This window comes from Heterodontus francisci, chromosome 9, assembly GCF_036365525.1.
Source record: "Heterodontus francisci isolate sHetFra1 chromosome 9, sHetFra1.hap1, whole genome shotgun sequence".
NCBI classification, from domain to species: Eukaryota; Metazoa; Chordata; class Chondrichthyes; order Heterodontiformes; family Heterodontidae; genus Heterodontus; species Heterodontus francisci.
In genome coordinates, this window is record NC_090379.1 from 92,541,654 (window position 1) to 92,564,749 (window position 23,096).

At 42.3% G+C, this 23,096-nt stretch overlaps 2 protein-coding genes across 5 annotated transcripts in view; both read left to right on the top strand.

Moving 5' to 3' along the window:
• Positions 1-23,096, top strand: part of dcaf5 (ddb1 and cul4 associated factor 5) — a 135,405-nt gene that overhangs the window by 105,257 nt on the left and 7,052 nt on the right. For 3 of the 4 annotated variants that reach the window (XM_068039504.1, XM_068039505.1, XM_068039507.1), the window contains 3 exons: positions 1,540-1,606; positions 9,596-9,723; positions 10,171-10,236. In XM_068039504.1, coding sequence (XP_067895605.1) covers positions 1,540-1,606; positions 9,596-9,723; positions 10,171-10,236 — 261 coding nt within the window. The remainder of the gene's footprint in view (positions 1-1,539; positions 1,607-9,595; positions 9,724-10,170; positions 10,237-23,096) is intronic. The other variant, XM_068039506.1, reaches the window with a different exon arrangement.
• Positions 9,255-23,096, top strand: part of LOC137373916 (serine/arginine-rich splicing factor 5-like) — a 394,211-nt gene continuing 380,369 nt past the window's right edge. Inside the window, exon 1 of the mRNA XM_068039516.1 lies at positions 9,255-9,259. The gene's annotated coding sequence lies outside the window, so the exon portion shown is untranslated. The remainder of the gene's footprint in view (positions 9,260-23,096) is intronic.

Sequence of the window (23,096 nt, forward strand, 5' to 3'; positions counted from 1 at the left end):
CTTGTGTATTTTTCACTTTGCTCTTTCATCGGTGCCCATGTCTTCAGTTGCCTATGTTTCATGCACTGGAATTCCCTTCCTAAACCTCTTCATCTCCCTTTCCTCCTTTAAGAAATTTTTGATAACCCACTTCCTTTAACCAAGCTTTTCGTCATCCATCTTAATATCTCCTGCTTTAGCCCTGTGTTTTTGTCTGTACACCTCTGTGAAGTGCCTGGTGTTATTTTTCTATGTTAAAGGTGCTATATAAATCTGTTTTTGTAGTTTCTCCTAATTGCTAATTTATGTGAAGTAATGAAATACACTCTGGTGGCCTACATATACTGGGTCAAACAGTCTATTTTGCAGTAATCACAGTCTACTGTTGAAAGTATTTTTCAGTTTGGACTTGATCGTAAACATTGCATCATCATGTTTGACATACTCAAAAATGTTTCATTTTTTTGTCCATTTTCTCTGTGCTACTTTTGAAACAGGAACTACTTCAGGAATAGAACAGGATTGTATTTTTTAATGACAATTATATGCAAATCTGTAAGCTCACTCTTTCACTACATCTCAAAAGGATTCCAGGGACTACAGTTTTAATATAGAAAAACAAGTAGTTGCCTTTTGTATACAAATTTACTGCCATAATAAGATATAATTTTGCCAGTTTCATAAGTTTTGTCTCTTATTTTACATGTTTTTGGTTTAGGATTTTTTGCTGTTGTTTGCTGTATGTTAGTGTAATCTGTATGTAAAGACTTTGAAAGGTTTGTATTTCTGCATCGCTACAGACTCACCAATTGCATATTGAAACAGAGATTCAACCCACTTATACAATATAAGAGCAATTCTCACTTTTGATTCAGCAGGACTGAATGCAATTGAAGACATGAACCTCGCTAAGCACTAGAACATTGAAATAAGTGAAGGATGCTGTGCAATGGCTTTAAACACAGTTGTGATATTGCACTAATTTGGCAAACTAGTTTTGTAAAGGAAGATTATATCTTAAAATTTCGCAAATCGGGTGGGAATGAGGTGAAAAATGGTTTTGTAAAATTCATAATTTGGTGATACAATGCTAATAAGCGTATATGTTATAAGGCCAAGTAGCTTTATCTAACCTGAATGCTAGTAGTTATAATTAGTATTAGTGTTTTTTTTGTTAATGATGAGAAAACTGAGAGCTGAGCTGATACCTATTCAGTTTTCTGTATATTGTTGATCTTTGACCACTGAAACCAGTTCAGCTGTTTCAACTGATTGTGTAAGACTTTCTGTTAAAGGAACATTCATAACCAGCAACAAATATGGGGAAGGGAAACCTGAATCATGCTTTTTAAGGAATTTATAATTAATTTATATAGAATTATATAAAATATAAAGCACAGGCCTTTCGGCCCAACTAGTCTGTGCATCATCTCACATTTATCTATGTTAAAGTTAATTTGCTGCTTAACTGCCCAGTCCGTAAGTTTTTTAATCTTTTACAAAATAAAACAACCTGGTAGAAACCTGCATGAATAATGGATGCTTTTTCTTTTGTTCCAGTTTGTCCTATCTGGCTCAGATGACTTTAATTTGTACATGTGGCGCATTCCTTCCACTTTAGAGACAGGTGAGTTATCATGTAGCCTGATCTGATTTACACTGATGTTTTTATATATCTCTTTTATGGTAAATAGCGAATTTACAAATGCACGAACCAATAGCTGTTCTTGAAGTGAAACTCTAGGCTCCAAGTAACTGTTATTTAATAGGACATTTTTCCAATGCTTAATTACTGATGTAAGATAATAAATAATCTTACACTGGAACTAATTTACTATATTTAAACATGTCTACAAAGTAATTTTATTTTACAAGTCTGGACTGATGAGTTAAGTCTCCTTGGTCTTCCAACTGTAAGGGTCTTGTGAAGTGAGTTTAAACAGTTTCCTTGTGGTGTTGGTTCATAGCACAAAACTGCCCATTGTTGAACACTAACTTAGCAGTCTCACCCCGGCTGTGGGAAATAAAAAATGGCACTCTAATCCTGTAAAGGGTGCTCTATGTTTTGGGTTGAGGAATGGTTTTGGACCATTTGGATGAGCAAACATTGATCTTGCTGTGCCTAATGCCAGATCTAGCAATTTTTTGAAATTCATTTATCACAAATGGAGAACTGTTCCATTCTCTAATCTACCTTGAGGAACTTAAAAAGTCACCTTCTACCCTTTTCATCCCCGCAGAAACTGAACTGGCATAGGAGAACAGAGTAACTTCATGATCAACTTAAAGAAGCAAATATTGCAACTTCATTAATACACAGCAAATAGCATGTTGAGTTAGCCTTCAGATATTTGTTACAATTAGGGTTTCCTTCCAATAGTTATGTGTTGTGTTTCATGTACAAAGCAGTTCCCATTGGTGATTGTGAACTCCCTATGCAAATTTGGCCTTGGACACAATGTATGTTGAATGCAGCGTACACATGTGAACTATTACCATTGATATATACATTGGAAACAGTATGGGGTATGCCCTGTAACTTATGATCTCTATAAAATTAGCAGTGAATAATGACAGATTTTATGGTTCAGACTGTAAATGATTGAGACAGGGATAGTGTATGATAGCCTGATAGCCATGGTACTTGACTAGCAAGCAAGAGGTCTCAAGTTTAAATCTCACCATGGTAAATTGTGAAATTAAATTTAATAAATTTGTGTAGTGATCATGAAAACTGTCAGATTGTTGTAAAACCCAATTGCTTCACTGATGTCCTTCAGGGAAACCCTACCTGAGTTGGCTATACATGACTCCAGTTCAAAAGTATGTAGTTGACTCCTAATGGCCTTTGAAGGCCCTGCCATCTTCTCAAGATGACTAGGAATGGGCAATAAATGCTACCTTGCTAGCATTGCCAAACTTAAAAAAGAAAATTGGTCAATCAGCTGAGCCAGTACAGCTATACTTGCCAATACTTTGAAACTGTTTCAAAGCAATTAAAGGTGCTAAACTTGTTGAATACTGTGCAGTAACCTTTTTGGACCACATGTCCTTGATGAAAAGCTTTTACATAAAAAAGGCACTTCAGAGTCCCAATAAACTCTGACCTTTGAATTGAGAAGGGAATTGGAAAATCTGGATGACTTCTCTGATTATATGCTTCTGTTTCTTTTGAAGCTAAACCGGTACAAAAAGGTGGATTAAAAATGATGCCTTCACAGTTAAATTAAAACTGTCACTCAAAGATAGATTTCAACGGCTTCAGGAAAGCCTCTCGTTATCCTGACCAACAATTCACACGTATTCAGAACAAAGAAAAATTGAAAATGCTGCTTGCTTGGCTCCCTAATAAACAATTGCAAAGGCCACAGCCTAAGTAAATGTAGTTGATTATTTCTATCACTTTGGTTGACTTGCATCCTTTAACATAAACACAGATGTCCACACCTGCGTGTTAGCCTTAGCTCAACAATAACTTCTGAGTAAGAAAGTTGTGGGTTCAAGCCCTACCCCAGAAGTTTTAAATACATAATTTAGGCTGACAAGTCACTGTAGTACCGAGGCAGTGCTGTACTATCGGAGGTGCTGCATTTCAGATGAGTTGCTAATCCTCCGTCCCCATTTGTCCTCTCATATGGTTGTAAAAGGTCCCATTGCACAATTTGGCCAAATTTCTTCCTCATCCAGCGTCACTAAAGCAGATTATCTGATTGTTTATCAGATAATCCACTTTTGTGATGTGGTGGGACCTTGTGCACAATTTGGCTGGAATATTTCACTACATTACAGCAGACACTTTGGGATGTCCTGAGGTTATGAAAGGCGTACTATAACTGCAATTTCTTTCTCTCTATCGTTTCATCATCAATAGGTTTCCCACCTTCTTCACATAGAAGGAAATGCAGATGATTTCCTGGAAAACAGTTAGCAACAATTACTTTAAAGTTGTTATAATACTGACAAGCAACAGTTCTAAATAAATATATATATATATATATTTAGTATCGAAGTTCTTTTTTTATCTGGAATCAAGCAATCAAATAATTTTTGTGTGTGTGTGTATATATATATATATATATATATATATATATATAGCTCCTTAAGCGTTTAAAAACTGACTTGAATTTATCACAATTTAACTGTTAAAATTGCTCTCTAGATATTTTCTGAGCTTTAAAATATCTATTTTGGCAACATATTTTGCTTGCTGATTATAACTTTGAACTTAACTCTAGCAGTGGCAGTGTGGCATTACTGTTAGGGCTCTATTTGGTTCTTGCTGACCTAACGCAGTTTTATGCTGTGAACATTTGGTTTTCTAATCATGTTAATTTGAGATGTGCAGAGGGAGAAACCTCTAATGCTTTACAAGCATGTTTGCTGAGATAAAGGCCTGATTGTATTTGATTTTATCTAGTGGTGTTTTGAACATTAGCTTTTTAAAATTTGTTATTGCCATTATGATGTTCGTTACTAACTGGTAAGGAAAATTGGTAATTAAATACTTCTGCTCAAGCCTAGCATTCTATATGTGCTCGAGAGCAACCTGTTTTAGCCTAGCCTCTTATTGGGCCAGATCGTGCTGGAAAAATAAAAGTGTGTTAACGATGTACAGCATTACTAATGTGAAAATCAGCCAGCATGTTCAGAGGATTAAGAGATAGGTCATGAGTTGCAAATCACCAGAACTTGCTGGTTTATTTATGCCGCTCTGCTGTTTACTTTGCATCAAAGGTATACCACCCTTCGCCACCCTGTTATTTTTAAGAACTTGCTGGATTTGCACATAACTTTCTATGGTAAGTTTAAAGGGAAATTAAAGAACGCACCTTTTTACTGATGTGGTAATTGTTGATAATTTTTAATGCAATGGCAGTCAACCTCCTTGACCCAGAGGGGGAACAATTTAAACTGTGGAGTCGCTTTCCTTCAGGTGGTAAATTGTTGTTAGAGATTTTAAAAGCCAATTTTTTTTCTTGCTTTTCCTTTCTATTTTCTCTCTCTTAATCCAGTCTTCCTTTCCCTCCATTCTTCCTTTTGTAACTGACTTGACTCTTAATTCATCCCTGTCTCAGTTGTTCTTCTGTTTCATTCTTGATCCTTAAATCTCATTGGTTAAGGGGCTGGTCTTCCAGCAAGTTATCTTGCTGAAGGGTCCAGAAAGAAGTTGAACAGGGCACGCTGCAAGTTGTCCTGCTTCAGCAAGATCCAGCCCATTATGTTCTTACAGTAGTGCCTTGTAACTGTGTATTGCCTCCCTTTGATAGGCTTTGAACAATGTAACATGATATACAAGTATAATAAATTAAAAATCTTATGTCTACATGCATTTTCTCCTGACTTTGTCCATTACTAATGTCAACGTCCACATGTATAATGGAGCTGATTATGTAAACTTGTCAAGCTGCAATTACAGTATCCTGCCAATGGAGACACTACATCACCACTGGCAGGAGGGTGTATTTACAGTAAATGTGGACACGAATTTATAATAGAACAATAAAAATAAAGACCTAAATATGATATGCAGTCTGAATTATTTCTATGTATCCTATCCAAGTATTCCTTGCCATCTAGCCACTTCACTTAAAGAATGCACTTATTCTTGACTCTCTGTGCACAATGCCACAGGAGACTGACTAGATAGAAGTGAAAAATTACGTTGCTTGGCTGTTTCTATTTTACATGATTGCAGAAATGCAACTGGTGTTGGCAGTAATGTCGAACAACACCTGAGACTATTCTCTTTTACAAGCAAGATTCATAGAAAGTTGCTTGGTGAACGAGGCTTAACATGGTGAGAGTGATCTCCACAGTCTCTAATGCACTTGGTTGATTTTCTTTAAACTTAAATATAAGGTCATCATTGAGCTGGAATTCAAACTGTATACTTGCTGAGTGTCGGGTTCTGTAGTATTGTGTTTAGTCAGTCACCATTACCTATTTTGTTTTTCATAACTTCCTGTTCCGCTTTTTTTTTGGGTGGTGCATTAACCTTCATGTATGTTTTTATGATTTGTTATTTAACCATGAGTGTCTCTGTGGTCAATTTTCTGACATGCCAGGTTAGTGTACCAAGGTGTTGCCACTGACTAGTGGGATGTGAGTTTGCCCCTAACTTCCTCAAACTGCAGGTTCTGCTCTGGCTGAGTCATTGGAGAGAAGGAAAAGCATATTTTTAGAGAGAGATCAGGTGACTTTCCCAACTGAACTCTTGTTCCACTAAGAGTTCCTCAGACAATAGAAAAGTATTTTTTTCTGAAGGGTTAGGCTCACAAATATGACTGCTCTCCTCCCTTCCCCTCATGGGGCTTTTGCTGGGGCACAGCTCTATTGGCATGCTTCTAAATTACTAAGAAATTACAGCACTGATAAAGGATGTTGGGCTCCACTAGCCTGTGGTCTTTATCCTCTATGCAAGTAGCACTACTAATCCCATGTCCCCGCCATTTTTCTGTTTTCCTTTATCTCCCCATTCCTTCTTCTAGCAGTCTAACCTATTCTTAAAGGTTGACTTGGTTTCTGCCTCTACCACTAAGTCTGGTAGTGCATTCCACAGTTGCACAACATTCGATGCAAAAAACGTTCTCCTGCCCTCTCCTAAATTCCTTGGATTTTGTATCTGTTTTCCCTTATTGTGGAAAACTCCAACCAATTCAACAGTCTGTTTCTATCCAACCTGTTCCCTGAACACCTTTATCGAATCACCTTGTAATCTAATGAAAACAGCTAGTTTTTCCAAATGTTTTGTATTTGATTTTCTTACTAGGCAATATCTTAGTAAATCTTGCTTTGCCCCCATATTACTTTGCTCTGCTTCCAATAGCGCGAAGGTCAGAACTGCACATAGTGCTTCAACTATGGCCTTAACTAAAATTTTATATCAATTGATCATGGCAAGTCATCTTGTATGAGTGAACATTGTCAGGCCATTTAATCAAGGGGAGGGGAGGGTATGTAAAGGCTGAGTCTGATTCTGTACTCAAATCCATCTCCCCACAAATCTACATGCACAAAAGCTTAAAGTATTAGTTGTAACATAGAGTTGAGTTACAGGTTCTAGTTGTTGGTCAATCGTTTCCCCTTGAGCACGAGATCAAGAATGTTCTTTGCTTTCTTGATTTTTGTCCCTAAAACATTTTTCAGTTCTACTTTTCCCTTTTTCCCCCCATTTATCCAATTTAAAACACTAGAAATTTAATTGCGCGTTTTTCAGGTGAGGAACAGGCATTTAAGGATCCAATATTGTAAGCAGGTCATGTATGCTCCTCCCATGCCAGAAATACACTGTCTGCCATAATGGTTCATAGGTGTCTAGGGTGCATGCCAAAAGCATGCAAAAATTTCATTATCTTTAAATAAGGGTCCGACGCTTCTTGTGGGGCCCGTTCGTGACGTTGGACTGCCCCAGTGCCTGACTTGCCATGGCAACTGTTCAAGGCAAATTTATTGTAGTTGTAAAATGTGCTAAGGTTTGTGACTTTTTTCAGTCTAGCATGACATACACAAAGTTTAAAACTACAATATGAACTATTTCATGGGGAGAAGACAGCAAAATAAAAACTAAAGTATTTTCTGAAGGATTTAGGTAAATTTCTCCTATGTAATCACAAATGGATTTGTCTTTAATAGAAGCTAGCCACAACACCACCTATCCCCACCACCACCCGTATTTCTTTGGTGGGGAGAGCCCCTGTGCTGTTTCAACTATTTAAAGTACACAATATTGCTATCATTAAACATATAGATAGCACATGTTTGCAGATGTTCATTTTCTTTGCTTACTTATTTTTTTAAAGTCTGAAGTCCACAAAATTGAGAGTGGACACTCATTCAGATGTTCGGTTTACTGTTTAGGATTCTTTGTTTATACCAAAATGTGTTGCACACACATTTATTGACTGCATTTTATCATAGGAATTCCATATTGCTAACAGGAAAGACCAAGAAAATGCTGCAGTGACCAATGCCAATTACCATAACTTGATAGCTGCATTGCAAAATTTAATGGAAGTTAACTTCCATCCTACACATGCCCGAAAAAACTATGCCACCAATATTCAGGATTTTTCTCTCAAATGATGTGAATTCCACAATAGTGTAATTTAATGTACAAAATGAAATTAAAATGGTGGTTCATTGGATTGTAAATGAATAGCACCACAAAATGGAAGGATGTACATTTAGTTTTTCCCTCCCTTTCCTCATATCTGTATTTGCTGTCTCAGTCATACTGCTCTGGGCAAGTGCCTCACTCGCCAGATCGGGTGGGTAGAGAATCTGGGGGAAGAGTGTTTTGTTGTGATTGGTTGGCGAACAGCAGTAGCAGTTGTCTTGATTGTAGGAGAAAAGAGGAGGTTGTGTGAAATAGAGGTATTTTGTGCTCTTTAAAGAATAAGTAATGGCAGCATATGTGAAAATGCTATTCTAAGGTTCCTGTGATTTCTATTTTTTTTCCCCCACACAAACAATCTTTTATGGTCTTTCTCGATGAGATTGCTCATTTGTAGCAAAGTCTGGTTGATTGCAGGTGTGAATTTGTGCCCACTGGCAGCTGCGTTCCAATTGTCCAAGCTCATTTAAAAAGGGAACTGGTGGCGATTCACACCTCATAGGTTTCAAGTGAATTCAAACTGCAATTTCAGAACTTAAAAAACGGGGTATGGATCCAGTGGGTGAAATTTGCAGGCCTCAACCCAACAGCACAGTAGTGCCCTGAAAGTGGAATGCAAGAACTTGCCGCACCATTGTCATTGCTTTCTTTGGTGTGCCCCCTCTGAGTAGGCGGCCCAATCAGCTGCCTGAAGAAGGCACCCAGCTGATTGTACTATTTAAGTCAGGGTTCTTTGCCAACAAAATAGGACCCCAATGCCATTTTAGGGCTGAACTGGGAGGAGCTTGCACTGTGGAGCAGAACGGTAAGTTGGACTTTATTTTTGTTAGGCCAGGAGGAGCAGGAGTGTCCCTCCAGTTTTCACAAATCCAGCCTGGACTGCTGCTGCTCCAGCTGCTCTCCCATGACACAGCTACTTTCTTTGACTCCAGAGTCCGCTGCCAGTTGCCCTAGCATGCTCAGACTTTAGCCGTAGCTTGCCCTCTGGATGGACTGGACCTCTTGCCCAGACAGTCAAGCTGCCAGCCTCCCAAAAGTCCACTCGGGAATATTCGTGCTAATATATCGTTTAGTTCCCTTAGTCATTGTTTGTGTTAAAGTTATTTGAACACTTGCATGAAACACAGCAAGAAAGTTGTCACAGCACTCTCTGTTGGGGAGAAGGAAGGATAAACATTATTGGGGAAAGTGGTCAACAAGAATTAAAAACCTAATTGTGGATTTGGATGTAGCCTTCAGATAACTGAGTCAAGCTTTGAGAGGTTGGATGAACCCAATTTCCTTTCATAGTTGAATTTTGAATGCAGTAGACTTCAGTAATTTTGACAAAATAAACATAGATTGTTATACCAAATTATCTTGCTTTAGTTATCACAAAACAAAATATGTGGTCGAATGTGTAGTGGAATCAAATGTGTATTTGTTTTTAAAAAGTGAAAATCTTAAAATGTATTTAAAACCAAATTAATGTGTAGTCATACTTCTGATGTAAACTGTTTGCAGGAGGCCCCGCCAGGATTGTGAATGGTGCATTCATGATACTAAAGGGTCATCGCTCCATCGTAAATCAAGTGCGCTTCAACCCTCATTCTTACATGATCTGCTCATCAGGAGTGGAAAAGATTATCAAGGTATGTCGTACCACCAGCAGGAGACATTTAGATTTCAGCCACTTTGGCCATCTGTGTACACTGAGACTACATTGTTTGAAGATGCTCATAACAAAACTACCATTTTTTTAAAAACAAAAAATGGGAAATCCCTAATATAGTGGTGGCATAGACAATAAACTTTGTTAATACTGGCATTTGGCCAGTTCAAGGTTAGTATACTTGTGTTTTATTTTACATATCTCAATAGACAAATCAAGGGAAATGGGAAAAGCATGGGGAAGTGGCATTGAGGTAGATGATCAGCCGTGATCTAATTGAATGGCGGAGCAGGCTCAACAGGCTGAATGGCCTATTCCTGTTCCTATGTTCCGAGTTCCAGATTTATCAGTATGTATGTCATAATAGGCAGTTTATTCCACAACAGTCTTCCTATCTCTACATCAATTTGTTTTAATCTTTCTGTAGTTCAGCATGCATCATACAGTACAACAACGTAATAATTCTGACTATGTTTGTGGGTGTTCCCAGTGCGTGAGTAAAACCTCTTCTCAAAGATTTTGACTTAAATGTTCTTGTAATGCCTATGAAATCAACTGATTGATCTTTTGCTCTCTTTCCTATACCACAAAGTAAATAGGGAAGAATTATTGCAGGAGATCTGCCCGTTTAGCATATTCGTAATGCCCTGATAGATCTGTATGTAAGCCTCTCCATTGGGCTACCCCATTAGTTTATTCTCCTGTTCACAAAAGTTCCAGTTTCTGTTGTGTGCACTGGAAAAAGCAGTGAAATTTAGCATTCGGGCTGCAATGTCTAATTATTTAATCTGTAGCTGATCTCAAAAGTTTCTTCTCTGTTTTGAGAAATGCTGTTTGAGGTGCCAAGCTTGACACTTGTATTTTGCGTCATTATTAATATTTCCACAAGGAGGTACACAGTATTTTTAGTGAGCCTTCTTGGAGATATGACATCTGTTTGGTGCCTTCTACCTCCTGGAGAATTGTACATTGCTGCTTTGTGAAGATTCAGGTGAATGCGTCTCATGCAATGGAGAAATGAACTTGAAAGAGTGAACATCAGTAAGAAGCTCTGTATTTATCGCCAGGGAAGGCTGGAAGGCTATACGGAATCTTCGACTCGGCGAAAGAAGTACTTCCTCAAACCTAACAAATTTCTGGAGCGAAGGACCAGATGGTGGTGGAGGAAGCTTTGTCTATGTGGGAATGATCCACGGTGGTGTCGACGATCAGGATCTGATTGAGGCAGGAAGTTAGGGGCCTTTTTTAAAATCTTTAAATGTAAAAGAACATCAGGAACTGTGCAGATACCTAAAACTTAAAGGCCCCAAAATTTGGCTCCTTAGTGCCTGTTTCTTCAGCATTACGAGTGCTATTCTGGCTCCAAAATCATCTGTGGTGTAAGCATCACGCTTCTGGTGCCAGTCACACCGGACATCGTTTCGAAGAGGACATGCACACAGGGAGCTCTGTCAGAAGTATGCAGAGTAGGAAGATTGTGACATCAATATTTTACGGCAGCATTGCCATTTTGGAGCTCGCACACAGTTAAGCGTGCTTTCAGCAGCAAGGAGCACCTCCCACCTGCGCTATTTTAAAGGTATCATCAACTACTTTCAGGTTAGTTGCTGATTGATTTCTGCTAGCTGTTGATGCAATTGTAGCAGAGTTGGTAGTTTCTAGAATTGTTTAAAGTTACTAAAGCTTACAAGGAATGATGTGGCACATGCTGAAAAACTTGTCCTGACTTCAAGGAATCTACATATGCCACTTGCTCCAAAACATGAGTGCAGGGGAGGGAGGGAGTTCATGACAGGGAAAATGAGCAAAGGCGAGACAGCAGGACAAGCTGATGGAAGAAGGAGGAGGAGGGGGAAAAGGGCTCTCAGCAGGAGGCCATATCTGCCCAGGGTGTTCAGGGAGGAATTCTTCTACCTGAACCTCAGCGAGGAACAGTGTATTAGAAGTCTCCACTTCATTAAGGACATCGTCACTGAAATCTGCCACCTGCTGCAGCCACAACTGCAACCTCAGAGCAGAGCGAGGAAAGCATTGCCAGTGGCTGTGAAGGTAACTGTAGCAAAACAATGCATCTGGCTCCTTCCAAGCTGAAGAAGGCGATATTTGCAACATCCCCCAGGTTGCCATCCACTGTTGTGTAAGGGAGGTCACTGAGACTGTATTCTGAGAGAGCTAACACATTTTATTCTCTTGCCAGAGGGAATGGCACCAGAGCGAGCATGGTGACATTCGCTGCATGCACAACGGTTTGCCACCTGTCAGCTCTGAGCTGTACCGCATCCAAAAGAGATTGCACTCCCTCAACGTACAACGACCATACGCAGCTCATCAGGTCATTGCCCGGTATCCTGGCAGCAGTCATGATGCCTTCATTCTGCGGCAGTCGGCTCTGTCATCTGCATTTAAGCCTACGAGACACCAGCGGGTGGCTTCTGGGTGATGAGGGCTATCCTTTGACAATATGGCTTATGACACCAGCGCACAACCCAGCACAGGTGGGCAGCATTCAGACAATGAAGGCCATGATTTTTTTAAAAATTCTTTCATGGGATGTGGGCGTCGCTGATAAGGGCAGCATTTGTTGCCCAATCCTAATTGCCCTTGACAACTCAGTGGCTTGCTCAGCCATTTCAGAGGGTAGTTAAGAGTCAACCACATTGCTGTGGGTCTGGAGTCACATGTAGGCCAGAACATGTAAGGATGACCGATTTCCTTCCCTAAAGGACATTAATGAACCAGATGGGTTTCATGACGCCATTACTGAGACTAACTTTCAATTCCAGATTTTTTTCTATTAATTAATATAATTCAAATTCCATCTATCTGTCATGTCCCCAGAGCATTAGCCTAGGCCTCTGGATTACTAGTTAGCTCAGTGCCACTATGCCACTGTCTCCCCTGATGCCACACGAAGTGTGATAGAACAGACCATTGGGTGCTTAAACAACACTTCCACTGCCTGAACTGCTCTGGAAGAACCCAGCAGAGTACATGTCAGGATTCAAACAAGGGTCTACTGTATGCTGCCCAGCCTGAGGATGAGGCCATGGCCCTTGCCACCAGCTATATGGCAAAATGCTGAGAAGGAGGAGGAAAACGAAGGGTGGGGGCAACCAACAAAACCCTGATTCCCCAGTCACCAACAGTCCCACACCTCAAGTTGAATTTTGTGCCCACAGTGTGACTTTCAGCACAGGGCCAAATAGGCAGGGGGAATTCTGCCTTGGCCAGCTGGAGCCCTCCCGGAGTGATTCTATAGCACTAGGCCAATTAACAGCCTGGCACCAGGACCCTGTCCCTTTTTTTAAAAAAACAAGGATCCTGCCTCCAAGAGCTGCCAGCCAATCACAGGGCCGGCAGCATAGCAGTTACCAGCAGCATCACTGGGAGGGGTGGCTACTGCAGGTACTGCAAGAGGCGTTGGGCCCAGGCCCAACGCCAGAGCCCAGATCCAAGTGAGCCAGGATCGCCGGGGCCAGACCAGCAGGCCCCGTGAGTTGGTGGGGGATGGATGGCGTTTAGTGCAGGCGGAGAGGGGTTTACAGGGGTAGACATTTTCCCGGCGGGGGCCCTCCATGGGCCACAGATTGCCCACAGAGGAGTAGACCACCCCCACCCCACAGGGAGATTGCCTCATACCTCCCCACGGAGCGGGGGCGGTGAAACCTCACAGAATTACGGAGGATGTGCAGCCCCCGCAATCCAGCTGCTACCTCCAGGTTCATAGCCCCCCATCCAGCCGCTCCCTCCAGGTTCAGAGTTCCCCATTAGATCGCTCCCTCCAGGTTCAGAATCCCCCATAAGATCGCTCCCTCCGCGTTCAGAATCCCCCATAAGATCGCTCCCTCCAGGTTCAGAGCCCCCCATCAGACCTCTCCAGGTTCAGAGCCCCTCCATCTGGCCGCTCCCTCCAGTTTCAGAGCCCCTCCATCTGGCCGCTCGCTCCCCTACTTCTCAACTGTACGGCAGGTATTCCAGGTGTCTAGTCCCTGCCTTTTGCATACCCCTCGTCAGGCAGTTCTGATTTTAATTCCTTCCCCCCCCTCTTCCCGCCACCTACCCCCCCCCCCCCCCACCCCCAAGGACCACAGTTGAAATACCTGAAGTACAGTTGCAAAGTAACCTCAACAATTGTGTTTAATTATTGAGCAATTTTATTAAGTACATGAGGCATTAGAGGCACTGCTGTGCATGGATACATGAGTTTTGTGTCGCCAGCATTCCCGTGAAACAGACAGGTCAAGTCTCTGCTATGCAGAACTGAAGAGATTGTTCCTGGAGAGCCTTGTGGTGACTAAACGTTGGGCTCTCTGTTCCACTACTGTATTGTACCTGTGAAGAAGGCAAAGTCACCAGAGTCTGGGCTGCAGATGTCCAGATCCCAATGTCCACTTCATCCATAAATGCAAGGTTCCTTTCCTCATCGTGACAAGCTCCGCAACATGAACCAGTTGCAAAGCGCATTCTTGTCCTGCACTGCCGTCCTTAAGTCTCAAGGATTGTTTTCTCGAGGGCATGTTTTACATGAAAAGAAATAAAGAAAGGGATTTTAGTGCTGTGCGCTGGACTGGAAATGGGATGCATCGCAGAGCAAACAACAGCAGATCAACTTGCCTTCAAGCAATCTCCTCTTTCCAATAAAAATGAAGAATACGGAAATCTCCAAAACAACTATGGCTGCAAGAAAACTCTCCTCTTTCCAATAAAATGCAAGGGAGCTCTCCTCTTTCCAATAAAATCGCAAGAAAACTCTCCTCTTTCCAATAAAAATGAAGATTACTGAAATCTCCAAAACGACTATGGCTGCAAGAAAACTCTCCTCTTTCCAATAAAATGCAAGGGAGCTTTCCTCTTTCCAATAAAATCGCAAGAGAAGTCTCCTCTTTCCAATAAAATGCCAGAAAATACAACGACCACAACCGCAACAAAACCTCTCCTTCCATTTTCAGAAACTCGCGCCGAAGATTGATGCATGCGTGAATTCCTGATGCACGGAGGCCGACCAGGTGCATTACACGATGACGTACGCATTACGCAATGAAGCGGGCAGCTGCGTTGTCAGGAATCACTTTGGGGAAAAAATAAACATTCCAGACCAAATTTATAAAAGCTGAGTTTGCTGGCAACGCAACCACTAGGTGGTGCCATACTGGCAAATGCAGCCTCATCCACTGAGACATCATTGTCTGCGGTTTCTCAGGCAGTTGCCAGTAATAAAGATGGCGCTGCTCAATTTGTCACAAAAAACAAATTAAACACAAACCCCCTTAATAGCTGTGATTGCTGCCTCCATCTCACCCCCAACAGTACCCCACTCCCTCCTGCCATTGCGCATCTCTTCGCCGCTCCCGCTTGTACCATCTGCTCACCACTTGCTCCCCGCTTCTCCACTGCCTTTCCTCAGCAACTCGCTCGCTCCCCACTTCCCCATCCCCGGCCACTCGCTTCAGGATACGCCACTTCCCCCCCCTCTTGGCCACCTGCTCCCGTGCCACCCCGTCTCCCTCGGCCGCTTGCTTCCCACCTTGCCACTTTGGCGGCTTGCTCCCTGCCCCCCCACCACTTCTTTGGGCGGCGCGGCAGGGAACAATCAGCTGAGGGGGGAAGCGGCGATGCTGGGAGCTAGCGGTCAAGATGGGAAGTGGCGAAGGCGGGAGCGAGTGGCAGAAGCAGGGAAGCGGTGAGGGCAGGAACGAGTGGCTGAGGAAAGGCAGTGGCGATGTGGGATGGAGCAGCGAGTAGCTGGGAGCGGGAAATTGATGGCGGGATGCAGCGGGGGAATGGAGGCGGCGATCGTGGCTAATGAGGTGTGAGGACATCATTGCATGGTGACGTCAGCGCGCGCATGCATGCATTTATACTGGCAAGCTGGCAAATGTTTGCACGCACTAATGATGTCCGCGATGGCTCTGCACATGCTCTGCGTTGTCAGGAGTCACTCCAATTTATAAATCAAACCATGTCATTGCGTACAAACATCAGCTTGTCACCATTGTGCATTTCCTTAATGCCTGTCTTCCGTATACCTTTTGCCTGGCTTTGTGCTCCTATTGCAAAACTACCCTATTGGCTGCAGTATGGCTGGCGGAAGGCTGCTGACTTTCAGTTGAGACTGCAGGTGCCTTTGCAGGATGACTGCGAGCAGCTCTGGGTTTAGAAGGCATGTCTTTGGACTGCACCATCTCTGCATGGGAGACTAGTCTGGGCTGTCTGTCTGGCTGGAAACAGCAAGGGCACTGTCAGAGTGACCGTGATGGGAGGATGAATGCTGTCATCTTGAGAGAGGGCAGCAGGTTCATGCTCCATGGAGCCACTGCCACTTCTCCGGGCCAGCACCTCAGCAACTTTAGTAATCTGTTAGAGAGGTTGCTGTGGCACCCTGCTGTCTCTTTTGAACACTGGTATCCACAGCCATGATGACAGTATTTTGAGCTTGCATAAGTGCAGTCTGAGCTTGCATGACAGAAGTCTGAGCTTCCACTGCAACATCCAGTGGTTTGGGTCTGCAAATGTGCTCATGGAGTTGGCCACCACTTCCGTGCTGGAAGTGATGGGCTCCAAACTCTACAGAAAGCCCTGTGCCAAGTTGGTGCCGGACTTCTCCATGCTCCTTGACATTGACTTCAAGCTTATGCTAGGGTGGCATAGTGGTGCAGTGGTTAGCACCGCAGCCTCAAAGCTCCAGTGACCCTGGTGCAGTTCTGGGTACTGCCTGTACGGAGTTTGCAAGTTCTCCCTGTGACCACGTGGGTTTCCGCCGGGTGCTCCGGTTTCCTCCCACAGCCAAAGACTTGCAGGTAGATAGGTAAATTGGCTATTGTAAATTGTCCCTAGTGTAGGTAGGTGGTAGGAGAATGGTGGGGATGTGGTAGGGAATATGGGATTAATGTAGGATTAGTATAAATGGGTGGTTGTTGGTCGGCACAGACTCGGGCCGAAGGGCCTGCTTCAGTGCTGTATCTCTCTGACTCTTATGACAGGCCTGACAATGCACCAAGCATTTGATTGTTTATACCCATCAGCTGCCTTCTGAAGGCTGCCCCATTGAAGTGTTCATTTGAATCCTCTGCAGCAGAACTTGTGTGCGACCTCGCCCTCCAGTCAGCTGGTACCTCTGCTACCCTTGTCCCCTGCCCTGGCCGCAGGCCACTCGTCCTCGATGACTCAGCAAGTGCATATCCCATGCCACGCCTGTCAAAATGAGACATATTAATTTCGTCTTATGGAACCTTATTACTGGACATTGAACAAACTTGCTTAAAAAGACCACAGAATAGTGACTGCAAACATGGCTGCACATTTGCATTCTAAAAGACAGTTGCATGAAGAGACAATGGGAACACTCCCTGATTCAATTAGCCAGATGGACTTTGTCAGTAGTGATGATCAAGAGCAATTGAGAGTCATTGAGCCAGCATTCCACCACTGACCCCTCCCCCCCCCCCAGAGAGTGTCCGGTAAGCTTGTAGGAATCCCCAACCTTGCAGGTGAGGCTGCTGCAAACAAGGAGCTAGTCATATGACTAACCTGCTGGCCAAACTGGGTTTTCTTTTAGTTCCTGACACAGGACAGTTGTTGGAAGAGACTGGATTGAACTTCAAGAAGGGAGCATCTCTCTTTTTTTCCCTCTCTCTCTTAAGTACCCTAAGCCTCAAGACAGAAGACCAGCGAAACAGGTTTGAAAGTATGCACTGGGCCCCAACAAGAACTGCAAGACCTAACTTCAGTCAAAGACTTTACATCCAACCCTAAACCAGTAACTGAATATCCATCTACTACTTTAAACCTCCCCCCCCCACCCCCCACCACTTTAATTCTTTCTCCTCCTCTATCTATTTGCATGTGTGTTTATCGCGTATGCATGCTTGCATGGTTGCATCACATTTTGAGTAATTTTAACTGAGTTACAGTTTTAAGGTTAATTAACTTGCCCCTTGTTTAAATCTGAGTAAACCTGTCTGGTTGATTTCTTTGCATTTACAATTAGAGAGCAGTGAGCAAGGACTCACTCAGGGGAAGCTAAAAACACTCTGTTTTAAAAGTTAAACCCTGTTATGGCCAAACCAGGAAAAGGCTGACGGGAGCCCTAGACCCCCTGCCTCACCTGGTCCTAACACTGTCCTCTAAAGTATGTGCAGTGTCAGCATCTGAGCAGGTGGCTTTGAATGTGAGATTGAGTAATGGTGTTACTGCTTCTTCATTGTCTTCCTGCTCTTCCACCTCTTGCTGTTCGACCACTGCCTGACCAGGTTGCAGTTCTTAGGTATCTGAAAGGAGAAAGGCACATGAGTAGGTGGTGTGGTGGGGGGAAGCAAGAAGTGCATGCTCTCACCATCTGTAGTTTGTAAATCACAAGAGACTGTGGGATGAGGGGGGAGTGGGATGTAAGGAAGAGGATTCAATATGAGGATACTGTCATCTTTAGTGGTTTCAGTACCTTCATTGGCCACGGCATCAGCGATGCCTGTTGCAGTGAGGGCAAACACTTTCTCCCTGGGAGTTAGGACATACAGCTGTGTCTGTAGCCCGTTGGTAAGGTCCTGCTGCCTCTGGTTATGCACCAATTTTTACTGCGAGAGAGGGAACAGCGTCAATGAATATGGTGCAATATGTTTTGGTGATGTAACCCTCATGGTTGAATAACTGGCAGTGTGTGCAAGATGTGGGTGAGAGACTTCCAGCAGTGCTAATTGTGTGAGGATGAGGTGAAGCTATGAATGTTAGATATGAGTCGTGATCAATAGGGATTGTTGGTAGGTGAGTGGGGGTGTGGTGCATTGAGCCATATGAAAGGCTACTTGTGGTGCTGTTGCTGGAATACGGCATTTGAAGATAGCATTCTTGTGACATTGAACTTTTGGCAACACTGCATCCAGGTCCTCGGGGTAGACTTTTGACAATCTGGTCCCACTGCCTTTGCAAAATTTATATGGGGGGCTTCCTGGCTCCTTGTGGATAGATCACATCTCCTGCTCTTCATGTCCTCCACCAAAGCATCCAGTTCAACATTGGAGTACATTGGAGCCTGCTATCTTCCTGGTTGCACCATAGTTCACTCTTCTCCCTGCTCAGACTCATCCACAAACAGTTCTAGCACCTGCTGCAGCCAGAATGCACCTCCCCTTTAAGAACTGCAAGATGGCTTTAAGTAGAGCAGGCTAACTTTAAGTGGTGCTAGCCTCACATAAATTTGGCGTTCTGCCTGCATTGGAAGCAATAGGCATGGGTTAGTCATGCATCACAATCCCCATGCCCACTTTCGAGGCATATCCAATTTAGCCCCAGTAATATGCTAGCAGACTGCTCCTGTGACTACACACTCCTGTGTGTGTGATGCCGAAGCTGTTTCACAAAGTGAGCAGGGTGCTTGAAGGAAATGCTATAAATGTAACTTTTAATGATCGAAAGAACTTGCATTTATGTCGCACCTTTTAGATTCTCCAGATATCCCAAGGTGCTTCACAGCCAGTCTCTTTTAGTAGTGTTGGTTGAGGGATGAATGTTAGAAGCAGCACACTAGGGAAACACTGTCATTGAATAGGTTCAGTTCCAGGTCTCATTCAAGTAGCAGCATCTCCACCAAGGTAGAATTTCCTCCTTTCATTCAGCATCAGTGTTGTCTAGATACGACTGTGAAGTGCAAGTTGTTATTGTAGATTATATGTGGAAATCCTGTATTGATGGTTGAATCCATGCTAACACTGAGCCAAGCTGACGCTAAACTCAACCATTTAATGATATTTAATTCAGCCTTGGTTCAGTATGAACCAATTACAGCTCACTCATCATTTGCCTCAATTACCCTTTAAAACAATATTCAAAGTGAATATGAGAACAGAAAGTGCCAGAAATACTCAGCAGGTTTGGCAGCATCTGTGTAGGGAGAAACAAAGTTAACGTTTCAGGTCTGTGACCTTTCATCAGAACTGGCAAAAGTTAGAAATGTAAACCTTCTTTAAGCAAGTGAAAGGGGAGGGGGAAGAAGAACAACGAGGAAGGACTGTGATAGGACAGATGGTGGAGAGATTAAATGGCAGAGATGTCATGGAACAGAATACAAATAGAGTGCTAAATAGTTGCAGCGAAAGACAAAGCACAAGTCCAGAGAGAGTGCTAATGGCAGAATAATGAACAGCTCTGTACGAAAGCAAAACATGAAAAATAAGTTTAAGACTGGCACAAAGTTTAAAAATAAATGAATAATATATATGTATAAAAAATAATGGGGCTCCTGCTCTGAAATTATTGAACTCAATATTGAGTCCAGAAGGCTGTAGAATGCCTAATCGGCAAATTAGGTGCTGTTCGTCGAGCTTGCATTGGTGATGCTGCCACACCTGAGTATTTCTGCACTTTCTGTTCTCATTTCAGAGTTCCAGCATCCACAGTATTTTGTTCTTATTCAAAGTGAATTTTGTTAGCTCCTTGAAAAAATATACAAATGTACCCAAAGGATATTTAATCATACGTCAGAATTTCTCAATTGGGTTGAGATGGTGAGACATTCTCTCTTAATAAATTTCTTATTTCATTTTTATAGCTGTGGTCAAATATTTATGCTCTTTAAGGAGATTGATCTTTGTTTTGTGTTCTGAACCAATGCAAAGAATGAAACCTATCCAAGCTACACTAGCTTATTATTATAGCAGTAAAATATTGATTACACGGTGACACAGGAAATAATGTGTACCACACAGCTCAGACACTACAACATTTACCAAGTTAATGTTGGCATTGTGTAAACATTTTACTGCAGGCGTGGTCTGTGACTTATGGAATGCACTTAAATTTAATTATTTTTCCAAGGTCACAGTGTCTTTGGTCATAGATTTCCCCCATGAACTTTAAAAGCTTCACTGCCTCTGGTGTGAGCGAGATTGGGTGGCACACAATGATTGCTGCCATTTGACCTTTGAGAACTGGGTTCAAATCCAGTGAAAACATCAGGAGATGTCTTATAGGAAATTGGTCAGTGCTTAGTGGGTATTAGCTGACAGTACAAAGCTGGCATTAAATTGTCAATCTTGCTTAAAGAGTTCACAAAGATAGCTAATATGTGATATTTTATGGCACATGATACATTTTATAATCTGATTCTGAAGAACAATCCTTGATGTATTTGTAATTAAATTTTGAAAATACTGCCTGCAGAACAACAATGACACCACTTGAAAAGTAAAGCAATCTGGATTGTTAGGAGGACATGAAGGACACTAAATAAATGCAAATTCTTTTTTACTTTACTGGGATCCTTGCAATGCCAGATGTTGCCTGTAGATGGACTAGGGAGATGCTTTTGTGAGCTGCTGATTGATATGTTGCCTGACTTGGCAAAGCAAAGATCTGACTGCTTTTTGTGTGTTTGTTGCAACTGTAGAACCAAGTTGCTTTTTCATGTTTGGGGGTGTGCATATTTGGGCCAGAGCTTCACTCTGCAACTAATTCTGTTATATCTGGCTTGGGATTGCTAACTGCAATGTGCAGTGTATCTGAAATGACAAGATCCTCCAATCTCTAGAGTAAAGATCTCTCACTTTAATGAAAATAAATTTGCACAAGCTTTCTTTTTCCAATAATGTTTCTGATATACTTACACGCAAACCATATTCGACTACTCAAAATAGTTTTATTTTATTATAAAGAATATAGTCTTTTACTTGCACACATTGCAGCTCAGCAGCATAATACACTATATATGTGACGAGAAAAGTTAGTTTCAATAATATCCACTACAATGAAATTGTACTGTAAACCATTGAGAATCTAAAGAACTTATGAAACTTACACTTTCTCTGCTATCTGAGTATCAATGCAGGTTTCATATTTGGGAGTAAGTCATCTGTTTTGAAGATAGATGTCTACTTTCTTTACAGGTACCTGTCTCAAAAGCCCACCACTATTGCTAACTGGTGTCAGCCGTGGCTCAGTTGGTAGCACTCTCACATCTGAGTCAGAAGGTTGTGTATTCAAGTCCCAGTCCAGAGAACTTGAAAACCTAGACTGACACTCCAGTGTAGTACTGAGGGAGTGATGCACTATCAGAGGAGCCGCCTTTCGGATGAGACAAATCAAGTCCCTATCTGCTCTTTCGGATGAATGTAAAAGATCTCATGGGACTATTTCTAAGAAATTCAGGGGAGTTATCGCCGGCGTCCTGGCCAATACTTATCGCTCAATCAGCATCACCATAATAAACTATCTGGTCATTACCACATTGCTGTTTGTGGGAATTTGTTATGTGCAAATTGGCTGCCATGTTTCCTACATTACAACAGTGACTACACTTCAAAAGTACTTTTTGGCTGCAAAGCGCTTTGGAACATCCTGAAGTTTTGCAACGCCTTCTACAAATGCAAGTCTTTTTATTTTATTAATTTCCTTCTGATTCTGAAAAACAAAAAGATAAGTAACATCTGGCACCCCACAGTTTCCTATCACGCTATTCTCCTCTGTTGTCTAACTCTGAGTGGCTGCCCATGAGTGCTTCTATGCCTACCTATTTGAAAACAGCTAGTCCAGCAATGATGTGTCTCCATGTTCCCACTGTAATATCTTCGGAATCCCCCCTAGGATCTATCCTTGCTCTTCTCCTTATCTTGGTGCCATTATCTACAGGCTTAGGATCAGCTTTCAGCTTTTATTCTGATTTAGCCCAGCCATACTCATCACCTTTTCTCAAACACGGGCCACCTCCATGCTGCTATATTGTTTGGCAAGGCTATCAGTTTTGGCCCCTTGAGTAATATTATTCCAATGATCTCCATCTAACCTGTACAAAACTTGCTGTATGCTTTCTATCACAAGTCCTGCTGCATTTGTCTCGATCCGCACAGACCTACAATAGTTCCTTGTCATTGCACTAATTCTGAAGCCCTTGTCCTTATTTTCAAATCTATCCTGTTTCATTCCAGCATATCGTGCTAACTTCATTCAGCCTTGTATTCCTCCTATAATCTGTGATCCTCTAGCTCTGGCCTTTTGTGAACCCCTTCAACCCACCATTGGTGGAAATTTTCACCTGCCTCTGCTCTACTCATTACAATTTCCTCCATTTCTCTCTCCACTTTTTTTTTTAAACTTCTCCAAACCCATTTTTTGGTCCAAGCTTTCAACCAACCCTCCTAACCTGTGCCTCCAAAACTCAGCATTTGTTCCATAAGTCCTTTCAATTTTCAAAGGACCTAGGTGTGTTTTATGTTAAAGTTGCTATATAAAAGCAACTTAATTATGGTGCAGGTGCTGTTGAAATGCTCCAGCTATATTGTGACAAAACAGAGCACGAATAGAAAAGATCTTCAGTTTGATTTTAATCAGCTATTTTATCACAAGACAGGTTCTTGTGTATGGTTGACT